General features: G+C 47.7%; 1 protein-coding gene across 1 annotated transcript; it reads left to right on the plus strand.

Annotated features, from left to right (window-relative positions):
- The first annotated feature begins 1,237 nt into the window (after positions 1-1,237).
- Positions 1,238-22,173, plus strand: LOC311105460 (smoothelin-like protein 2). Its single transcript, XM_084147619.1, has 10 exons — positions 1,238-1,586; positions 1,970-2,705; positions 17,056-17,137; positions 17,245-17,487; positions 17,623-17,685; positions 17,797-17,863; positions 18,007-18,150; positions 18,459-18,582; positions 19,558-19,709; positions 20,618-22,173. The coding sequence occupies exons 2-10, from the start codon at positions 2,169-2,171 to the stop codon at positions 20,742-20,744; spliced, it is 1,539 nt and encodes a 512-aa protein (XP_084003745.1). The 5' UTR covers positions 1,238-1,586; positions 1,970-2,168; the 3' UTR covers positions 20,745-22,173.
- The last annotated feature ends 1,477 nt before the right edge of the window (positions 22,174-23,650 follow it).

The raw sequence follows: 23,650 nt of genomic DNA on the forward strand, positions 1-23,650 counted from the left end.
TGCCATGATTTATCCAGATTCAATTAACACACATTGACAGGATAGGAGTTGTTGGGAGTTCTCTTTCTTCTCACCCCTGCAGATCTAGCCTGGTTAAAGCAGCCTGAATGCTGCACTCAATTGAAACAATGGTGAGCACAGCATTCAGTCTAGTTTAACCAGGTTACTGTAGACTGTGGTCCCTGTGGTAGCTGGCTGCTGTGTCTCAGCCAGGCAGACTTACATAAGGCCTGGGGTATGAGGGAGGGAGGGAGGGAATTAGGGATGGAGGGAGGAAGGGAATTAGGGATGGAGGGAGGGAGGGAATTAGGGATGGAGGGAGGAAGGGAATTAGGGATGGATGGAGGGAGGGAGGGAATTAGGGATGGAGGGAGGGAGGGATGTCCAGGGTGGACAGTCAGTCTGCCATCGTAAATCACCCCCCTCCCAAGCCCCCCTCCAACCCCCCTGTGTTTACAGTAAACAGTGGGGTGGAATGTAAAGTTATTTGTGTCTGTCCGTCTGCTCTCATTGTGATGGTGGTGCAGGGCAGTGTTGGTCTGTCAAGCATTGTGCCCCCCAACCCAGCCACCCATCCAACCATCCCAGCCAGACCCCCACTCACTCACTCTCCAATCTGATATGGAATGTTTGCTCTGCTAGGGTCCTGTTACGCGGGGGAGGGGACGAGAAGAGGGGTGCAGCCCTACCCTTCACTCACCAGGCTCAAACACAGCTTTTATCACTACCCACTTTGAAAATACAATTTTAGCAATAATTGTTCACATCACAATACAACTATACAATGGAATACTCACAGAGAAAGGCATTTTCCACTACCTGGATGTATATTTTCACAGATTACCTGAAGTCAATCATTATCTTGCCCGTCAATCTCTCTCTCATTAAAAGTAATCTCACAGGTTTATTTATCCTGTCTTATCTCTCTTATCTTGTCCACCCACCTATAATAATACTATTAGAGAGAAAGAGAGAGGGGGGGGAAAGAGAGAGGCATGGGGGGAGGAAGAAAGCGTCAGTTTCCCCCCTGATCTATGACAGCGCTGCTAAAAGAGGGAGACAGCCGGCGTGATTGACAAGACTTGGAACCGAGAGGAATGAGATCAGAGAGAGAAAGACAGAGAGAGAGAGAGAGAGAGAGAGAGAATGCTGATTGAACGTCCTGCTGTTAAAAGTTCACTCGGTGAGAGAGTGACACAAATACACTAGGAGGAGGAAGGGTCTGGGAGGAGGAGGAGGAGGAGGAGGAGGAGGAGGAGGAGGAGGAAGGGGAAAGGCAACATCAACACAGATGATTCCTTCCACAGTTCACAGAGTGCTGGGTGGGATAAAGAGGAAATCTAGCCCACCTCCCTCCCTCCCTCCCTCCCTCCCTCCCTCCCTCCCTCCCTCCCTCCCTCTTTCCCTCCCTCTTTCCCTCCCTCTTCTGTATTCCTGCTCCCTCCCCCTGACCAGTGGAGAAGAGGGAGATTAACCTGAGTGAGTGTGTGAGAGAGAGGAGTGTTTTAAAGCCGAGCAGAGCAGACACTCATAGCTGGCCAGCGCTGAGGGAGAATACTATATCGGAGCTCGAGAGCTGAACTTGCGTATGGGTTACTACTATCTCTCTCTCTCTCTCTCTCTCTCTCTCTCTCTCTCTCTCTCTCTCTCTCTCTCTCTCTCTCTCTCTCTCTCTCTCTCTCTCTCTCTCTCTCTCTCTCTGTCTCTGTCTCTGTCTCTGTCTCTGTCTCTCAGACACACACACACACTGTACACTCACAGAAACTAAGTTACAATTACCTCACTGGTTTAATTCACAACAGCCTTGTCACATGCCTGGCTTCAACACAGATTGTGTCATTTTTCTACTGATTCACTTCACTTCTTTTAGAGTCTGTCATGTTTGAATAGTGTTTGCGTTTCGATAGACCTCAGTATTGTCATTCAGTGTGTCGTAGCAGGCTTATAAATGTGAGCTTTGACTTCGCAGGATAGAGGATACCCTGAGGGACCTCCTGGAGCGAATGGGACCTGAAAAGTTCAACTGCAGCTGACAAGACAGAATTCTCCCCAATCTCCATTCAAAGTGCATGTGTCTGGGACACTCAGACAGGAGGAGTAGTGCGGAGGGAGCAGCCCCAGAGAGAGCAGAGAAGACCCAGTGAGGAACATAGGGACTGGAGGCAGAGATGGACACAGGTCCTCTGACAGCCATGAGAGAGGGCTCTTCTCCGGAGGGCGAGACTGTGTGTGCCGCGCTCGCCCGCTACGAGGCCACACTGAGGGATGCTGTGCGTGAGATCCACGTGGATGTGAGCGCCTTCAAGCAGGGTGTGGAGCGACGTCTGGAGGGGGCGACGGCCCACACCAGCGAGGGCCCCCTAGGCCGGGCTGTGGCCCAGCTGCAGCAGGAGAACCGGCAGCTCCGGAGCCAGCTGGAGGCCCTTACACATCAGGTAGAGCTCCTCACTGGGTCAGTGTGCGACAGAGGCGCCCTGATGACTAACAACAACAACAACCAGCACCAGCCAGCCTCCATCCAGGCCCAGACACACAGCAGCAGCCAGGAGGGGGCGAGCCCCCAGTCCCCCTCCACCTCCCCCACCAGCCTTGCTGGTGGCCCCAGCATGGGAGCCCTGACCGGGTCAGCCTCGGGCTCGGCCTCCAGCCCAACCGCCGCCCGCTTCTCCAGCCGAGCTACCTTCGCTGTGTCCAGCAAGACTAACGTGAGTAGCCTTATATACTGAGGAGAATGGGTTGGGGTTATGGGGAACATAGAGGTACATTAGAGCAGTAGACTATGTCATGAACCTCCAGAACTCTAGAATGGGCTGATAATGGCAGCCATCTTGATCAGGGATAAATTAATGTGTTGTATTTAATTCTGTGGTGGTGACAGTATGTGGTTCTGAGAGACTGTCAAGACTGTGCAATGGTTCATCCAGTCTCCAGAGTGTGTTTATACTAAATCATGATATGGGGATTGAATAGACTTTCTTGGCTACTTCACTGGGATGATGTCAGAGCTTTGACAGCGGTGGGGAAACTCGTCATATTCAACTTAATATTTAGACACGCAAGCAGAGTAGATACCAGATGAAAGCAATCAGGATAATTTCCCATCGCTGAACATTTTGGTAGAAGTAATTGCTTATTCTAATGTCCGTCCAATCTCTGCAGTCTGAGAAAGAAGCTGTTCTTGTAGCACTAGATCTCTCTTTCCTGAGAGTGATAGATCATGGGAGGAGTCTCTCTCTCTTTCTCTCTCTCTCCCTTTTTCTCTCTCCCTCTGTGATGAATGGTTCTTTTTCTTTTGCACATATACTGCTATCATGCTGCTGACAACATGTTGCTCATGAATCTTCTCCCACTATTCTCTTTGTTGAGTGGCAACACAGTTTGCGCAACATTTTGAATGGATTCAATCGTGTCCTTCAGTTTTACTAGTAACAAATATAAACACAGTTTCTCACTTACCCCTATCGGGACTGTCATTGGGACATTTGACTAATATGTGAGGGACTGAAGACAAACAAGTGTACTTTGTTACAGTTGATGAAAGCTAATGCTGTCGTAGTTGGTCAGTTCCAAGGTACTGTGCAGTTTGACACTTGTTGATGAGGTTTGGGTGGGAACTCAGTGATTGAGATGATTGTGGACTACAGGGGGAAAAAAAGAGGACTGAGCACGCCCCCATTCTCATCGACGGGGCTGTAGTGGAACAGGTTGAGAGCTTCAAGTTCCTTGGTGTCCACATCACCAACGACCTATCATGGTCCAAACACACCAAGACAGTCGTGAAGAGGGCACGACAAAGCCTATTCCCCCTCAGGAGACTGAAAAGATTTGGCATGGGTCTTCAGATGCTCAAAAAGTTATACAGCTGCACCATCGAGAGCATCCTGACTGGTTGCATCACCGCCTGGTATGGCAACTGCTCGCCCTCCGACCGCAAAGCACTACAGAGGGTAGTGCGTACGGCCCAGTACATCACTGGGGCCAAGCTTCCTGCCATCCAGGACCTCTATAACAGGCGGTGTCAGAGGAAGGCCCTCAAAATTGTCAAAGACTCCAGCCACCCTAGTCATAGACTGTTCTCTCTGCTACCGCACGGCAAGCGGTACTGGAGCGCCAAGTCTAGGTCCAAAAGGCTTCTCAACAGCTTCTACCTCCAAGCCATAAGATTCCTGAACAGCTAATCATGGCTACCCGGACTATTTGCACTACCCCCCCACCCCATCTTTTAACGCTGCTGCTACTCTGTTACCTCCATATTACCTCAACTACCTCAACTAGCCGGTGCTCCCGCACATTGACTGCACCGGTACCCCCATGTATATAGCCTCCCTACTGTTATTTTATTTTACATTTTACATTTTTAGTCATTTAGCAGACGCTCTTATCCAGAGCGACTTACAGTTAGTGAATACATATTTTTTTTATACTGGCCCCCTGTGGGAATCGAACCCACAACCCTGGCGTTGCAAACGCCATGCTCTATCAACTGAGCTACATCCCTGCCGGCCATTCCCTCCCCTACCCTGGACAACGCTGGGCCAATTGTGCGCCGCCCATGAGTCTCCCGGTCGCGGCCGGCAGCGACAGAGCCTGGATTCGAACCAGGATCTCTAGTGGCACAGTTAGCACTGCGATGCAGTGCCTTAGACCACTGCGCCACTCAGGAGACTTCTGCTCTTTTTTTCTCAACACTTTTTTGTTGTTGTTTTATTTTACTTTTTTATTAAAAAATAAATGCATTGTTGGTTAAGGGCTGTAAGTAAGCATTTCACGGTAATGTCTACACCTGTTGTATTCGGCGTGGCAAATACAATTTGATTTGGGAATGTTTTTGGTGATTTAAAAAAAAGTTTTTTGTTGTTGTTGTCATTTTAGCAGACGCTCTTATCCAGAGCAACTTACAGTTAGTGAGTGCATACATTTTCATACTGGCCCCCCGTGGGAATCGAACCCACAACCCTGGCGTTGCAAACGCCATGCTCTACCAACTGAAGTACACGGGACTCTTTATTTGATTCTGAGTTTTTCCTCTCAGCTCTGAGGTTCTTTGTTGTGTCTTGGTTGTAAACTCACAGCTGCTTTCTGTAGCAAACGAACCCTTGACACTCTGGCACGGATGTTGACTGTTAACTGTGACTGCTCACCCACAGCCATAGACACAACAAACACACACACATACACATGTGCACACACACACACACACACACACACATACACACTGATGTCATATGCCTTATCTTAACAAAGTATGTAGTAAAGCATCTGAGGATTCTTATCTATGTAAAAATTTTAGTTAGTATGAAACAGAGGTCCTTTGTTTCTCATAATAGATTGTTGGAGATCCCCTTTTTGTGGGTGGCCCAAACTTTTTTCTTCAAATTTCCAAACAACCAGACAGAGATTGGATCATAATACTGTAGAAAACTAATGTGAGTTCCTCGTCTATTGATCCAATGCAAATATATTCATTGGTGTGCGTGTAAATCTATTCTAGTTAATATTTACATGTACCCAGAACTCAACAGGGAAACGCTATGCTTTTCAGATTTCCTCTACAGCCACATCAACACCTTTCAGCCTCAATGGCCCTGTCTACACTTGACACTTACATGCGATTTCTGCTATCAGAGTATGAAGATCGCATTGAAAAGACAGGTCTAGACGCAGAAAAGTCGCATTAAGGTCGGATTGTGTTCAGATCTCCCTAACCACCTCAGGAGGTGGTCACAGATGCATTGTGTGGGGAATTCTCCTCGGTCTGGACACAATCAGGCTGCTGAAAGCACATACAGTGGGCGACATCATCAGCTCTCCGCCCACAAGTCTCCAGAAAACGTGTGTTTTGGGAGTAAGAGGCACCTTTCTTCATTAAACATTGAAGGAAATACATTCCTAGCGTGTGAGGAACGTGTTTGCTGGCCTCATAAATGCTATCCAGCTAGCTTATTTAGAAAAACATTTTTTTGTTTGGCCAGAGTTATGCTAACATGTTTGCAATCCCTTTAGCTTTGCTAGTTAGCTTGCTGGCTAGTTTCATAGGTTAGCTGGCTAGTTAGCTTCAGTAGTTGGCTACTGCCATCAAGTTGCTGTTGTTGTGTTATCAGATTTAGCCTGTTCCACTGTTTGCAGAATGCATACTGCATTTGAATATAGTACGGGAAAAGGGAATCCGGACACAATGTGGACACGGTAGACACATTTAAATGTAGGTGTAGACGTGTTCGGAATTCCATGACCAGAACTCTATGATCAGAATACAAAAGCTGCATGAACTGTCAAGTCTAGACACGGCCAATGAGAGATAGAGAGAGACCGTACAGGATGTTGGCCTCGTAAAGTCCGATGGGGCTGTTTCAGCAGGTCTGAGGGAGGGAGCTGATTGCGCTCGGGACCTCCAGGCACATCTGAAGATGGTTTTGCAGCCCTGGAGTTAAGCGTCGCTTCACTGAGAGAGCACAGCAAATTAGGATGTGTGCGGGCCTGCCCTGGGACTCCACTTTCACTATAGGGTTGGTTACTGTACATCTCCACCTGTGCTCGACTGTGCCCTGGACACCTGACACTGATGCAGATATGAGTCTCCCTCCCTCTCTTTCTCTCTCTTTTTACTCCCTCCCTCTCTCCCCGTCTCTCTCATGAGCAGAGCCTCTATGGAGCCCTCTGGTCCTAACTAGGCCCTGTTTTTATGCATTCTTACGTGGCTGAGCACAGTTCATCAGACGTTCCCCTCAGTCCCCTTGAGCACACACCAGGTCCCCCAGAGTCCGAGGAGGACAGGTAGTTGGTTTCACTAGGATTTTTGATACTCCTCTTCAGAGAGAGATGTGTTGAATATATGAGCCTCAACCACTGTGCTGATCAGGGCTGCTGCTCTGACAATACTAGACAGGAATCCTCCTCCTCTTCCCTCCTCCCCTCCCCCTCCTCCTCCCTCGTCCTCCTCTTCGTCCTCCTCACCCAGGACCCAGCCATCCCTAGACTCCACACTCCTTCTCTGGGCGTCAGGAGTGAGTCAGGGCCCTCTCCTCCTCTCCTCCCTTCCTCCCTTCCTCACCTCCTCTTCACCTCTGCTCCCCTTGTAGCATGCGTCAGAATTCACTCAAGTACACTCACACACAGGCATGCTTTCGCAGACAGACCACACCTGTACACCTCGAACCTCACGTTCACTACATTCCTCAGCGTACTCCAGTTGAGGGGAGAGCGGCTGTTCCCTATTAGAAGATGAACTGGATAGATTCCACCCAGGTCACAATGTTATCTTTGACAGTTAGCGTAACTACATAACACAGGACCACAGTGTGAATCATTAGGACCCGCACTGTCCTGCCCTGTCCCTGCCCTGGGCTGGGTTGTGTTCATGTGGGCTGTGTGTGCATGCCTGGGTGCATGCGTGTGTGTGTGTGTGTGTGTGTGTGTCTTCTCTCAGACTGAGGCATCTTCAGGGCATGTGAACCGACAGCAGGGGAGGGGAGGAAGGTTAAGATGTGTGAGACTTTATCAGTGGAAACTCCGTCAGAGCACGCTCACGCTGTCAACGTGAGCAAACACAGACACACACCTTGCACGCACAAACAACCCCCACTGCGTCCTGCACTCAACACACCTCCAATGGTAGGATCCCATTACATACGCTACACACACACATACTGTCATACACGGAGAGGACTTCTAAAAGAGGAGCAGAGCACTCTTAGGTTCTACTATCAGGACCCGTAAAATCAGCTAAAAGCCAATCCTCCCTGTCACTGCTACACGTAAACTCACACACACACACACACAATACACCACCATCATATACTCTCTCCACTCCCTACAATACAGGACCCCCACTCCCACTATTAACATTACTCAACCTCAGTCCTCTGCACTGTTGTTCAAACATGCAATTACTAACAGATTGCTTGGTTTACCTTGCAGTGCCATGGGTGCGTGTGTTCGCCACAGTCTAGTATAGTCTGATGGATAGATTGTATGAATGGGGGGAAAAAAGCACTAATCCTGCTCCAAACCAAATTACTATTTGTGATCATTGGCTCATGATGTGCACGTATGCACACAGGCTGCTGATGGGAGGACGGCTCATAATAATGGCTGGAACGGAGCATGTGGAATGGCAGCAACCACATGGAAACCATGTGTTTGATGTATTTGATACCATTCCACTAATTCTGCTCCAGCCATTACCACGAGCCCATCCTCCCCAATTAAGGTGCCACCATTCCAGCTTCATGACTACCTGATGAAGCTGGTTGAGAGAATGCCAAGAGTGTGCAAAGATGTCATCAAGGCAAAGGGTGGCTATTTGAAGAATCTCAAAGATAATATATATTTTGATTTGTTTAACACTTTTTTGGTTACTACATGATTCCATATGTGTTATTTCATAGTTTCGATGTCTTCACTATTATTCTACAATGTATTCTACAACGGGGGCAGAGGGAACACTTATAGACGTGAGTAAACAGGGCCTCCGCAGTTTGCAGGGCCGTGGTGAGACCGGGCAGAGGAAGGAGGCGGCAGGACTTGGAAAAGCAGTCCACAACGACCAGGATGGTGGTGTTACCTTGGGAGAGGGGAAGATCAGTCAAAAGAATCAACACTTAGGTGAGACCATGGTCGTTGTGGAACTGGTAAATGTTGTAACTTACCCGATGGGAAGTGCCTAGGTGCCTTACTCTGGGCGCACACCGAGCAGGAGGAGACGTACACCCTCACGTCTTTAGCCAAGGTAGGCCACCAGTACTTTCCGGTCAGGCAGCGCACTGTACGACCGATACCTGGGTGACCAGAGGAGGGTGACGTGTGTGCCCAGAAGATCAGCCGATCACGGATAAGAGCAGGCACGTACCGCAGCCCAGCTGGACACTGAGGTGGAGATGGATCTGTGCGTAATGCCTGCTCTATATCCGCGTCCATCGCCCATACTACCGGCGCCACAATGGAGGAGGCCGGGAGTATGGGGGTGTTGTCTCTGGGCCTCTCCTCTGTGTCATACAGCCAGGACAGTGCGTCTGCCTTCACGTTCTTCGTACCCGGAATGTATGACAGTGTAAACTCAAACCGGGTGAAGAATAGGGCCCACCTGGCCTGGAGAGGATTCAGCCTCCTCGCTGCCCGGATGTACTCCAGGTTACGGTGGTCCGTCCAGACGAGGAAAGGGTGTTTCGCCCCTTCGAGCCAATGCCTCCACACGGTCAAAGCTCGGACAACAGCCAACAGCTCCCGATCACCAACGTCATAGTTCTGCTCCGCCGGACTGAGCTTCTTAGAGAAGAAGGCATAGGGGCGGAGCTTGGGTGGCGTGCCAGAGCGTTGAGATAGGACAGTGCCTATCCCTACCTCAGAAGCATCCACCTCCACTATGAACGGTAGTGATGGATCGGGGTTGGCCAGTACCGGGGCTGAGGTGAACAGACCCCGCAGTCTACTGAAGGCCAGGTCAGCCTCAGCAGACCAGCCCACCCTTCAACAGGGATGTAATGGGAGCTGTGAAGCCAAGGAAGCGCTGCACCTCCTTAACCGTGGTTGGAGTTGGCCAATTACGCACGGCTGAAATGCGATCTCCCTCCATCTCCACACCTGAGGTGGTAATGCGGTATCCGAGGAAGGAGACGGACTGCTGGAAAAACATACACTTCTCTGCCTTGGCGTAAAGGTAATTTTCCAACAGTTGGGCCAGCACTTTGCGAACCAGGGACACATGCTCGGCGTGCGTGGCGGAATACACCAGGATGTCATCGATGTAGACCACCACACGGCGACCAAGCATGTCCCGAAACACCTCGTTCACAAAGGACTGGAAGACGGATGGAGCATTCATCAAACCGTAGGGCATCACCAGGTATTCATAATGCCCCGTGGTTGTGCTGAATGCTGTCTTCCACTCATCCCCCTCCCGAAAACGCACCAGGTTGTATGCACTCCTGAGATCTAATTTGGTGAAGAAGCGCACCCCATGCATTGACTCAATCACTGAAGGAATGAGGAGGAGAGGATAGCTAAATCTTATCGTCTCCTTGTTCAGTGATCGATAATCAATGCACGGGCGCAGACCGCCGTCTTTCTTCTTCACAAAGAAGAAACTTGAGGAAGCGGGTGAAGTGGAGGGACGTATATACCCCTGGCCCAGGGACTCGGTGACGTATGTTTCCATGGCCTCCTTTTCAGCCTGCGACAGGGGGTACACATGACTCCTGGGAGGTACAGAGTCTACCCGAAGGTTTATCGCGCAATCCCCCGCCCAATGAGGTGGTAATTCTGTCGCCTGCGTCTTTGAAAACGCGTGCGCCAGATCGAGGGGAATGCGCATGGTGGAGGTACCGTCTGGACTTTCCACCATGGTTGCACCAACGGAAACACCTAGACACCTACCCTGACACTCTTGCAACCACCCCGTGAGAACCCTCTGTGGCCATGAGAAGGTGTGGTTGTGGAGTGCTAGCCAAGGGATACCTAATACATTACATTTTTACATTTTAGTCATTTAGCAGACACTCTTATCCAGAGCGATTTACAGTTAGTGAGTGCATACATTTTTCATACTGCCCCCCCGTGGGAATCGAACCCACAACCCTGGCATTGCAAGCGCAATGCTCTACCAACTGAGCTATAGGAGGCCCAATACCACAGCGAAAGCAGGAGACTCAATAATAGAAAAAGTAACCTGCTCACAATGAGTCTCCTGGGTGATCATGGTGACTGGTACAGTAACTTCCTTAACAAACCCGGACCCTAATGGTCGACTATCAAGTGCTCTGATGGGGAGTGGAATGGATAGGGGAACCAATGAAATGCCTTGACGGCGTGCAAATGCCCTGTCCATAAAGTTCCCAGCTGCGCCTGAATCGACTAGCGCCTTACACTGGGAAACTACCAGGTGATCGGGAAAGGAGATAGATAAGGTACAGTGCGCCGCTAAGGGCTCTGAACAAGTTTGGGTGTTCGTTACCTGGGGTGATGCGTGAGTACACTGCCTACCGCCTCCAGACCCAAAGGAACATTGACTGCGACGTGAGGTGGATTGCCCCTTCGTGCCACCAGAGTGGCACTGTCGCTGTCCTCCTGCGCTCTCTCGACCGGCGGCTCCCCCCAGCTCCATCTGCTCGGGGGCAGAGTCGTCCGGAGTGGGAACGGGCAGACCCTACCAGGACGTCCTCTGGCTGCTAGCAGATTGTCCAGCCGGATGGCCATGTCCACCAGTTGGGAGAACGATAGCATGGCATCACGGCAGGCTAGCTCCCGTCGGACGTCCTCCCTTAGGTGGCACCGGAAATGGTCGGTCAGGGCCCGCTCATTCCACCCAGACCCTGCTGCCAGCGTCCGGAACTCCAGCACGTAGTCCTGTGCGGTCCTCGTCCCCTGCCTCAGATGGACCAGTCGTTCGCCCGCCTCTCGACCCTCAGGCGGGTGATCGAAAATGGCCCAAAAGAGGCGAGCAAACTCCCCGTAGTCCTCGTTCCACACCGCGTTGGCCCACTCCAGGGCTCTCCCACAAAGGCAGGAAATGAGGACGGATACCTTCTCCCGCTCCAGTGGCGCCGGCCTGATGCTGGAGAAATACAACTCTAGTTGGAGCGGAAAATCCCTTACATCGTGCTGCCGTCCCATCAAACGCCGGTGGCCGGGATATCTGGATCCCTCCAGGGGCTGGGGTGTAGGTGGTTGGATCAGGTTGACCAGCTGGTCTCGATAGATCGGGTCCTCTCTTCTCCAGGCGTTGTACCACCTGAAGAACCCGATCCATCGCTTCTCCCAAGCTGGCCAGCATCGAGGAATGCTCCTGGACCCTTGCCACAACTCCAGGCATGCGGTCTTCTCCTGCTGACTCCATTCAGCGGGTGAGTGATTCTGTGATGAGGTGTGAATGAAGGAGTCAGGTGCAGGAGGTAAAACACCGAAGTCCAGAGTTTATTCCGTTTACATAAATAAAACGCACCCAGCGTCAAAACAAAACTATCACAAGGGAAATATTCCAACTTGGCAATAACAAATGGAAGAGTAGCTCAACCGAGCTCCTCGCACTCACAATGAAACAATCACTCACAAAGACAAGGGAAACAGAGGGAACACTTACAGTGGGGAAAAAAAGTATTTAGTCAGCCACCAATTGTGCAAGTTCTCCCACTTAAAAAGATGAGAGAGGCCTGTAATTTTCATCATAGGTACACGTCAACTATGACAGACAAATTGAGAAAAAACAATCCAGAAAATCACATTGTAGGATTTTTTATGAATTTATTTGCAAATTATGGTGGAAAATAAGTATTTGGTCACCTACAAACAAGCAAGATTTCTGGCTCTCACAGACCTGTAACTTCTTCTTTAAGAGGCTCCTCTGTCCTCCACTCGTTACCTGTATTAATGGCACCTGTTTGAACTTGTTATCAGTATAAAAGACACCTGTCCACAACCTCAAACAGTCACACTCCAAACTCCACTATGGCCAAGACCAAAGAGCTGTCAAAGGACACCAGAAAACAAAATTGTAGACCTGCACCAGGCTGGGAAGACTGAATCTGCAATAGGTAAGCAGCTTGGTTTGAAGAAATCAACTGTGGGAGCAATTATTAGGAAATGGAAGACATACAAGACCACTGATAAACTCCCTTGATCTGGGGCTCCACGCAAGATCTCACCCCGTGGGGTCAAAATGATCACAAGAACGGTGAGCAAAAATCCCAGAACCACACGGGGGGACCTAGTGAATGACCTGCAGAGAGCTGGGACCAAAGTAACAAAGCCTTCAATCAGTAACACACTACGCCGCCAGGGACTCAAATCCTGCAGTGCCAGACGTGTCCCCCTGCTTAAGCCAGTACATGTCCAGGCCCGTCTGAAGTTTGCTAGAGTGCATTTGGATGATCCAGAAGAGGATTGGGAGAATGTCATATGGTCAGATGAAACCAAAATATAACTTTTTGGTAAAAACTCAACTCGTCGTGTTTGGAGGACAAAGAATGCTGAGTTGCATCCAAAGAACACCATGCCTACTGTGAAGCATGGGGGTGGAAACATCATGCTTTGGGGCTGTTTTTCTGCAAAGGGACCAGGGCGACTGATCCGTGTAAAGGAAAGAATGAATGGGGCCATGTATCGTGAGATTTTGAGTGAAAACCTCCTTCCATCAGCAAGGGCATTGAAGATGAAATGTGGCTGGGTCTTTCAGCATGACAATGATCCCAAACACACCGCCCGGGCAACGAAGGAGTGGCTTCGTAAGAAGCATTTCAAGGTCCTGGAGTGGCCTAGCCAGTCTCCAGATCTCAACCCCATAGAAAATCTTTGGAGGGAGTTGAAAGTCCGTGTTGCCCAGCGACAGCCCCAAAACATCACTGCTCCAGAGGAGATCTGCATGGAGGAATGGGCCAAAATACCAGCAACAGTGTGTGAAAACCTTGTGAAGACTTACAGAAAACATTTGACCTGTGTCATTGCCAACAAAGGGTATATAACAAAGAATTGAGAAACTTTTGTTATTGACCAAATACTTATTTTCCACCATAATTTGCAAATAAATTCATTAAAAATCCTACAATGTGATTTTCTGGAAAGAAAATTCTCATTTTGTCTGTCATAGTTGACGTGTACCTATGATGAAAATTACAGGTCTCTCTCATCTTTTTAAGTGGGAGAACTTGCACAATTGGTGGCTGACTAAATACTTTTTTCCCCCACTGTATACATATACTAATTAGGGGAATGAGCACCAGGTGTGTGTGATTGACAAGACAGGACATGACAAGTGGGGTGATGAGAATGGGATCGGCAGTAGCTAGTAAGCCAGTGACGACGAACGCCGAAACCTGCCCAAACAAGGAGGGGAGGCAGCCTCGGCGGAAGTCATGACACTCAGGGAGGGAGGGAGAAATAGTGTTTGTTTTATTATTATTGTATTTATTTATACATTAAAACATTTTCAAACAGACAGACAATAACAGCAAACGTATAGTACGAATTAGTGTTTGTATTAGACTTGTGTGCACTGGTTTGACTCAACGTTTTTCACGCAGCCATACTGTATGGACTAGAGAGGGTGTGCTGTTTTTGGTGAGCGTCAGATCGGAGCATGTGTCCTAGCACCTGTAACTTAGCTGATTGAATCATCAAACAGTCATATCATATCACCAGGTTGTATTGATTTGTTTTGGTGTTGGGAGGCTGGGATACCGATGTCTTCCGCAGCTTGTGCCTTGTAACCCGAGAGCAGACTACTAAAGCTCTTAGATCTTGGAGATGTCGAAGTTCTTGGGTGCCAACTGCTGTGCTGTCCTGGGGAGTCGGTGAGTCGGTCCCATCTCCCTTCCCTCCCCGTCCCCTTACGCACTCTCAATCTTACATGGACTTCCGCATCACAAACACACACACACACATCCTACATGTCTTTCTGCAGCACACACGCACAATCTTACATTGCCGCATGCGGCACACAATCAATGGTACATTGTCTTCCGTGACATCCAGCCCCTGACCGGAACATAAGGTTATCTTATCTGTACGTCAGTGACATTGGGGTATATCTACTCTTAACCTTTGACAGCATTTTATGGACCCTGCCTTGTGACTGAAACCCTGGAAAATCCCAGTAACAGAGGAGAGCTACTGAAGCAGGTTTATAGGGGGATTAAAGGAGGGAGGCTCGCTGACGCACTTGAGAAGGGAATGCGTGCCCAGTTAGCTTAATACAAGGGCCTGTGTGTGAGTGTGTGAGTGTGTGAGTGCGTGCGCACGTGTGTGTGCGTGCTCGGCCAAACAGCCTCGCTCCCACACACACCCATCAGATAAGGCAGGGGCCCCTGTAGTCAGGTGATGTAAAGAAAGTGTACAAAGGGCCCCCTCCGTTTCTGTAGGACCAAGGCACCGGCCTGGGTCTCCCTGCGAAATTGCAGGCTTTGTGGGTCTTTTGAAGAACAGGTGGTTTTGTGTGTCTCTCCCTCCATGAGGATTTCCCTGTTCTACAAGGAAATGACAGAGAAAATACCAATTTTATAGGCCTGTGATGAGAGGCCCACTATAACTGTACTGTCTGCTTGCTCTCAGGGCTCAGGGCTCTGAACAGCTCTGATGGCTGTGTGTGTGTGTGTGTGTGTGTGTGTGTGCAGTTATGTGTGTTGTGCTTGTGTGTGTTGGTTTTGTTAATTTGAAGGCGGTGCAGAGTTCGTTAAATATGTGATAATGTACTGTACACACCTGGATGAGTAATGCACCTTTTAGTCACAATATATTTCTATCCCTCTAATTGTCTTATTAAATTATCATGACGGTACATTGAAAGCATGTGTTTGCATGCTGTTTACCATAGTCTACAATAGCATTGTTTATACATAGATATTTCCTTCTATTTTGTTTGTTTGTGTGTTTGGTGTGGAAATGGTAACTGAGACAGCTGTGTTGTGAAGCATTCATAGAACAACGTCCTGTGTTGGAAAGCATTTGTATGTGATCAATGGAAAATGTGAATATTCCTATTAATGAGGCTTATTGTATGGCAGGGTGTTGTTGTCCATAAGAGCTGGCTATCTTTGTTTCTGTGCCCAACACTGTGCCCAAAATCCTGAGTGACACATACTGTCATACCCCCACCCCACTCAACTCCCCAGCCCAGTGTTCTCACAACATGCCCCCATTGTCAAATGTCATCCCATGAGTCAGTGTAGCAGACTGAGGGCTTTTCCACATTTTCTACTTAATTTCACGATTTCCTCTAAATATTTTATAGTTCCCCACTGATAATTCGATGACGCACTCTCAGGGACCGGGGGATTTGTCGTTCCAGGAAGGCGGAGAGAGGGGCTTTTGTGTGCTCCTGCCTGTGTTGTGTGGAGAATTGGTGCATGTGCGTGAGAGTGTGTGGATGCGTGTGCGTGTGCGTGATAGTGTGTGGGTGCTTGTGCGTGCGTGAGAGTGTGTGGGTGCGTGTGTGGGTGTTGCTCTGTGGGGTGTGCCTTGATTCCTGGTCATCCTCTTAAATATAGCATTGTATCTGGGCAGCTGATGACAGCAGAGCTGACTGCACACACTAGGTTGAGCTCCACACTGTTTTAGCGTTTGAGATGCACAAAGACAAAAGATACATGATTTGAAAAGTGCCTTCCCTTTGTCGCTGCATTAACTTTGGTCCGAGATCAGATTCAACCGAGGATACCCTCTACGTTCGATCGTTATTACCCGAAAAGATTTGCCTACTTTTATCTTCAGGCCCAGAGCACCACAGTCTCACACACGTACCTGGTGGCCCATTCGGACAGGAGGAGAAGCGTGACTTAGTACAGAAAGTTTCCATAACTGGGACACACCAAGCCAGGAGGAGCTTTGGGTTTCAGCCAGAGCATCAGGGTTGATCGGGGCTCAGGGGCTTCCATGGTTGAGGCGGGGAAATCTGTCTCCCCAAATCACCTTCTCCCAGTGGGACAGCCAGCTGTTCCCAGCTCCCTGCTCCCCTCAGCCCTCCTAATGCAGTAACACACATACACACACACACACACACAACCCAGCAACAGCAGCATTCCTCTCTGCTGAGGTCACCTGGCTCCTCTCTCCCCTACAGCTCAATTATTGACTTTATTTTCACTGGGAAGAATGTACCCTTTCTTTGATAATAACTGTATATAATAACTTGCATTGTATGTGTGTGTGCGCATGTGTGTGTGTGCGTGCTTGCATGCACACGTACGTGTGTGAGTATGTGTGAGAGAGAAAAAGAGCAAGAAAGAGCAAGACAGAAACATGACACATCCTCCACAGACAAATCACACAGCCCTCAGTCACTTCCTGGTTGTCTTTCTGAAAGGCTCCTCTGTGGATTGGCTGGTTAGTCAGGCACACAGTGTACTGAGTGCCAGTCACTTACTAATGAAAGTAATAGATGTAACGTTGGGGAAGGATTTAATTAGATAAAAATGGCTTGCTCTGATGATGTCACAGATAACATGCATATTTTGTAATCCAAAGGTTATTCACATGTTTAAAGGGCCTGTCATCAAAATATTGTTGTTAAGATACTGTGACACCGGAGTACTGTGGGGGGTGTTCATGTGATTCTCTCTCTGTGTCCTGTAGAGTATTGAACGTGAGGAGCCAATAGAGGTGGATCCAGCCCCTGTATCCCCTGGACTGGAGAATGGACACTCTACTGACCCAGGTAATGGCTGTTCTAATCTACCATCTCAGCTACAGTAGAAATACAGCCATACTTGCCATCCATGTACTGTATGAGGGGATTTATTTTCTCAATGCTTGTCCAATCAGAAAACTCAACAGTGTCACATGGAAAGAGCTCACCAGCCAATAACAATGTCCCGTATGAAAACACGGACCCTGTTGCCATGCGGATGCCACACCTACCCATCACCGCCACAACCAAAATGGCTGACCCCTCAGTTATGAAGAGTGAATCTCCCACCAGTCCTGTACGCTCTCAGCCCTCGTCTGTATCAGAGCCTACTGACAACAACCAGCCTCAAGCCATCCCAGAATTCCCCATTCAACCAGGTATGAGAGACCAGACATCAGCTAAAAGCTGTCCAGACCAAATATTTGAACTCTCGACTTCTATATCCTTATATGGTTCTTCTGCTCCATAAGCCATAATATCCTTTGTTACACTTTGTATTTTATGTTGTTCAGTGTCTTCTATGAAGACATGGACCCCCAGTCTCAGCCGAGGTCTGGGCTCTCCTCGACTGTCAGGTAAGAGGGATCTAACAAGTCAGGCTTGTTACTAGAACTGGAACTAACTAGACTCACACAATGTTTTATTCCCACAGTTTCCTTATATGTTCTTTGATTTGTCATTTGCAGAAAAGTCCTCGTCTGCTCCCCTGAAGTCAGTGACTTACTCTGGCCTCATCCAACACAACACAGACAGGTGAGTGAACTATTCTTTACTCAGTCCTAGAGAATTGAGATAGTCCATGCTTTAACCCACATGCGATAACCCATTTGCCATTTGGAATGGCCTCATTGTGGCCCAAGTTGATGTATGACACTCCTCCGTTCTCCGACCTGCAGGGTGGAAGATGCGGGCGGGGACATGTCCTTTGGGAGGGGAGTGGAGCGGAGGCGGGAGCTGGTGAGGTCACAGACGTTGCCGCGCAACCTTGGAGCTCAGGCCCGCCGGTCCATCTTTGAAAGGCTGGATTCTGAAGCCAGCAGGTACCACCCTCTCTCCTCCCACCATCTCTCTTTCTATCCCATCCATCCATCCCTAAACTGATAGGTTCTCTCCTTTCCCTCATATTATCCCTCCTTTCTTCTGGGTAATTCTTAACTCATACTTCGGCTGCGTCCCAATTCTCTACCCTTGCACACACTCTCTCATGGATTTAACAATGGTAGAAGAACACCACCCAACGACGGGGAGTGTGCAAGTGTACACTTCGGGAGAAAGGCAGAGAATGGGGACATGACCTCTGTCATGTTTTCTGGCTCATCTTGTTGACCCCTGTCCCCGCTCCTCTCAGTAGACCCAAGCCCATGGACTCCAAGCCCAAACTGAAGCGTTCTCAGAGCTTTGGTGTGTCCAGTGCCAGCAGCATCAAGCAGATTCTTCTGGAGTGGTGCCGCTCCAAAACCATAGGATACCAGGTGAGATTGTGGTCACAGAACACAGCTACACACCGGAACAGAGACCTGGGCCGTATTCACAAAGCACCTCAGAGTAGAGGCTGATCTAGGATCAGGTCCCCCATTATGAATACAGCCCCATAGCAGCCAGTAACAAAGATGATGAATATGGAACTGTCATCTGGTCACCTGAAATCCACAACACAGGAGCAGTCTTAATGTCTTTAATGTGTTAATGAGAAGCACATTGCCATGGGTATGCTGCATACTGAACTAAGCGTATTATTGTAGTATATTGAACGTTTGTGTGTGTGTGTGTGTGTGTGTGTGTATGTGTCTGTGTGTGAACATGCATATCCGTGTCTGTGCGTGAGTGTTTGAGTTACGGCTCAGTGCTAGGGTCGTTGGCTTCACTCTGTCATTCACTCTGCAGCAGCAGCTGTGCCAGTCTGTCCATGTGGCTCTGGTTAAACAGAGAGCTGTCACGGCCAAGGCCGGCCTCGCAGAGCAAACAGCACCGGCCGCTTCCCGCAGGCAGCTCCTCCTCACACTCAAATTAGAGACCTGACTGGCGCTCGACAAACATGACAAGTTGTATTTTCCCACTGACACGCTGAGGCTTTTATAGGCTAGGCTAAGGACACAAAAACCGTGAAATTACACAGTTCTGAAAGCATGTCCAATTGGAGAGAGAGAGGGACGCAGGGAGAGGAATTGAGGATAAAAAACCATTCAGCATTCCTCCTCTGTTTTCCCCATTATGACAGAGAAACCTGGGAGAGGACATTTCATGACGTTAGAATAGGTAGCCAATCATTTTTATTGGCATTTTTCGTATGTCTGATTCATTCTTAAGTCTCTTTTACAGTGTCTCCGTATTCCCTCACTAAACACATGTGGAAATACACCACACACACTCAGACATGTACAGTCCAGACACACACGCGCACACGCACACACAACCACACACTCCTAACTCTGTCTCTCTGACCCCAGAACATAGACATCCAGAACTTCTCGTCCAGTTGGAGTGATGGCATGGCCTTCTGTGCCCTGGTCCATTCCTTCTTCCCCACTCAGTATGACTATAACGTGCTGACGCCTGCTGACCGCAAACACAACTTTGAGCTGGCCTTCGGAACAGCAGAGTAAGTGACTTTTACATTGTAATAAGCGTTATCTATATGTCCTGTATAGTATTTCTAAGCATTATACACACACCCATGCTCTTCTGTCTTGAATCATGTTGGAATGATTCATCCATTCATTATGTAGAAACATTGTAAGATCATCTCAGTTGTACAATCTTTTATGTATCGGCCTATTCATGTGCATTTCCAGTGTCGCTCTCCTTTTGGTTTGGTTAAGCAAAGAACACTACTATGCTGTGCTTGTTATAATGGCGAACCCAAGTTACCTGCGTAAATACATTTAGAGTCACAGTGTCCCTGGCCACCATACAAATAGAAATAACATGAATGGAATCACTTTCAGATTCCATTAATAGCGTTGATACATAAACGATTGTACCACTGAGATGATCTTACAATGTTTCTGTTGCATCTTGGTAAAGAGTGTCTGTAGCCCGCACGTTAAGCCAGCAAGGCAGCCGCTACCAGAGAATACCCTCTCCTCTCCCCACACTAACCTCCTCTTCTCTTCTCTTCCCTCTGCTCTGCTTCCTCCAGCCTGACCTCACTACTAACAACACCACTGCTGCAACACAGCCTCTCATAATCCTCCTGACACATGGATACATACAGTACACAGAAAAAACATAGATCAAAATCATGTGTGCATCTAACCATATGCAGAGATAGTTCTAACACATGAGCTTCTGTACAATACCACAAATTAGTCCACATTGTTCCATGTGATCTATTAGCCTGGTCCCAGGTCTGTTTGTGCTGTCTTGCCAACAACACCGAATGAGTTGGGAAAACAGTTCAAACAGACCTGGGACCAGGCTAATGATATATCAGCCCCGTTAACTAAGGAATGACATAGATAGTCCTAGACTCCTCCTGACTTGTGCTGTGCCCTCTGTCTGATACAGGGAGAAGGCGGGCTGTGACCGGCTCATCGAGGTGGAGGACATGATGGTGATGGGGCGCAAGCCGGACCCCATGTGTGTCTTTACCTACGTCCAGTCCATGTACAACCACCTGCGCAAGTTTGAGTGATGAACGATGACCTGGCAGCTACTTGACGACATCACTACCCAACCACCACTACCACCACTCTCTTGCCTACAGGGACAGCAGCAATGCACACTGAAAGACTACACTTCCCCCTGCTGGAATGGACAGAGTATTACAAGTATTTCTCAAGTTTGAGAGATGTTTCACTCTGCAATGTTGAGTACTCACAGCTATTCACAAATAAAAAAAAGGCTATATTATCCCTGTTTGTGTATGAGTGGCTGAGTGTTTATTCCCTGAAAGTCTGTGCTACGTTTCAGAGAAAGGAAGGATCTTTCTCCATTTTTGATGTTGACCGACCATGTTTAAGGCTTATATTGGCACAGTTGCTGTTTGAGAGAATGGGACAGGTTGCGGAATCAACTCTTTGCTGGGGAGAAAACCTAGTCCCTTTGAAGAAGCTGCAAGAGGACTTGAACAGTAGGCCTATAACACTGGACCAAGGACAAAGGACTGAGGATCCAGAGGATTGACACTGTGGATCAGTCTAAATAGGATGTTATCATCATTTGGTTCCTTCTAGAGTTGTATTTGTTCAGGCATCATTTACTTTATTGTCCTACTGTGGTTTCTCAGACCCGAATGTGTCCACAAAAGGCCTTGCATTGCAGCACAATAGAAAAGCTATACCAAAGTGTGCCTTAACATCAGCCAAACAGAGGAACCCAAGTACACTCACTATAAAGTTGAAAGGTTTGCTATTTAAGGAGCTAGAACTGCGAAGATGAACTGCACATATGTACCCACTACATGCAAAGGTAAAACAGCCTGTGTTCTTATAGTGTTATTGTTATGGTTGTGATTTTATTTGATTTTCATAGACAAAAAAAGAGACAATAATAAATCCTAAATAAATTGTCACTTGTTTCACACATACCTTTGTTTTTTTATGTCATCATTTTATAGTAGGGCTGTCAGCTAATTAATTAACTTGAGTTAACTTTTTGTAATATTAGTGCACTAAGAAAATAATAAGTCTGAAAACATCCAAAATACATAATCTATACAAGTTAAAGAAAGTGTGCTTCATCAATTTACCTGATTTTTCTTACCATTACTTTGGACAAAATCAAAACCTTAATATATTCTTCACACTGGGCACAGAAGTAAATTCAACATGTAGTTTTGATTTACATTTGGTTGAGTTGTCAACTAATATGAATTCAATGTGTCTATTACTTGAACTCAGTGAAGCATTTTTTGGGGTTACAATTTCTGAGGCTGGTAACTAATAAACGTATGCTCTGCAGCAGAGGTACCTCTGGGTCTTCCATTCCTGTGGCGGTACTCATGAGAGCCAGTTTCATCATAGCCCTTGATGGTTTTTGCGACTGCACTTGAAGAAACTTTCAAAGTTCTTGAAATGTTCCGTATTGACTGACATTCATGTCTTAAAGTAATGATGGACTGTCGTTTCTCTTTGCTTATTTGAGCTGTTCTTGCCATAATATGGACTTGGTCTTTTACCAAATTGGGCTATACATTTTAGTCATTCTTATCCAGAGCAACTTACAATTAGTGAGTGCATACATTATTTTTTCATACCCCCCGTGGGAATCAAACCCACAACCCTGGCATTGCAAACACCGTGCTCTAACAACTGAGCTACATCCCTGCCGGCCATTCCCTCCCCTTACCCTGGGCCAATTGTGCGCCGCCCCATGGGTCTCCCGGTCGCGGCCGGCTACGACAAAGCCTGGATTCGAACCAGGATCTCTAGTGGCACAGCTAGCACTGCCTTAGACCACTGCACCACTCGGGAGGCTATCTTCTGTATACCACCCCTACCTTGTCACAACACAACTGATTGGCTCAAATGCACTAAGGAGGAAATAAATTCCACAAATTAACTTTTAAGAAGGCACACCTGTTAATCATGAAGCTGGTTGAGAGAGAATGCCAAGTGTGTGTAAAGCTGTCATCAAGGCAAAAGGTGGCTATTTGAAGAATCTCAAATATAAACTATATTTTGATTTGTTTAACACTTCTTTGGTTACTACATGATTCCATATGTGTTATTTCATAGTTTTGATGTCTTCACTATTATTCTACAATGTACAAAATAGTAAAAATAAAGAAAAACCCTTGAATGAGTAGGTGTTCTAAAACTTTTGACCGGTAGTGTGTATATATAAACAGTGGAGAGAACAAGTATTTGATACACTGCCGATTTTGCAGGTTTTCCTACTTACGAATCATGTAGAGGTCTGTAATATTTATCATAGGTACACTTCAACTGTGAGAGACGGAATCTAAAACAAAAATCCAGAAAATCACATTGTATGATTTTTAAGTAATTAATTTGCATTTTATTGCATGACATAAGTATTTGATCACCTACCAACAAGTAAGAATTCCGTCTCTCACAGACCTGTTAGTTTTTCTTTAAGAAGCCCTCCTGTTCTCCACTCATTACCTGTATTAACTGGACCTGTTTGAACTCGTTATCTGTATAAAAGACACCTGTCCACATACTCAATCAAACAGACTCTAACCTCTCCACAATGGCCAAGACCAGAGAGCTGTGTAAGGACATCAGGGATACAATTGTAGACCTGCACAAGGCTGGGATGGGCTACAGGACAATAGGCAAGCAGCTTGGTGAGAAGGCAACAACTGTTGGCACAATTATTAGAAAATGGAAGAAGTTCAAGATAACGGTCAATCACCCTCGGTCTGGGGCTCCATGCAAGATCTCACCTCGTGGGGCATCAATGATCATGAGGAAGGTGAGGGATCAGCCCAGAACTACACGGCAGGACCTGGTCAATGACCTGAAGAGAGCTGGGACCACAGTCTCAAAGAAAACCATTAGTAACACACTACGCCGTCATGGATTAAAATCCTGCAGCGCACGCAAGGTCCCCCTGCTCAAGCCAGCGCATGTC

The sequence above is a fragment of the Coregonus lavaretus genome, assembly GCF_964263955.1.
Source record: "Coregonus lavaretus genome assembly, chromosome: 30".
Classification (NCBI taxonomy): Eukaryota; Metazoa; Chordata; class Actinopteri; order Salmoniformes; family Salmonidae; genus Coregonus; species Coregonus lavaretus.

Coding starts and splice junctions, on each gene's coding strand:
- LOC311105460 (XM_084147619.1), top strand. CDS start 2,169: ATGGACACAGGTCCTCTGACAGCCATGAGAGAGGGCTCTTCTCCGGAG. Junction 17,686..17,796: donor GGGCTCTCCTCGACTGTCAG/GTAAGAGGGATC, acceptor TGTCATTTGCAG/AAAAGTCCTCGTCTGCTCCC. Junction 18,583..19,557: donor CCAAAACCATAGGATACCAG/GTGAGATTGTGG, acceptor CTCTGACCCCAG/AACATAGACATCCAGAACTT.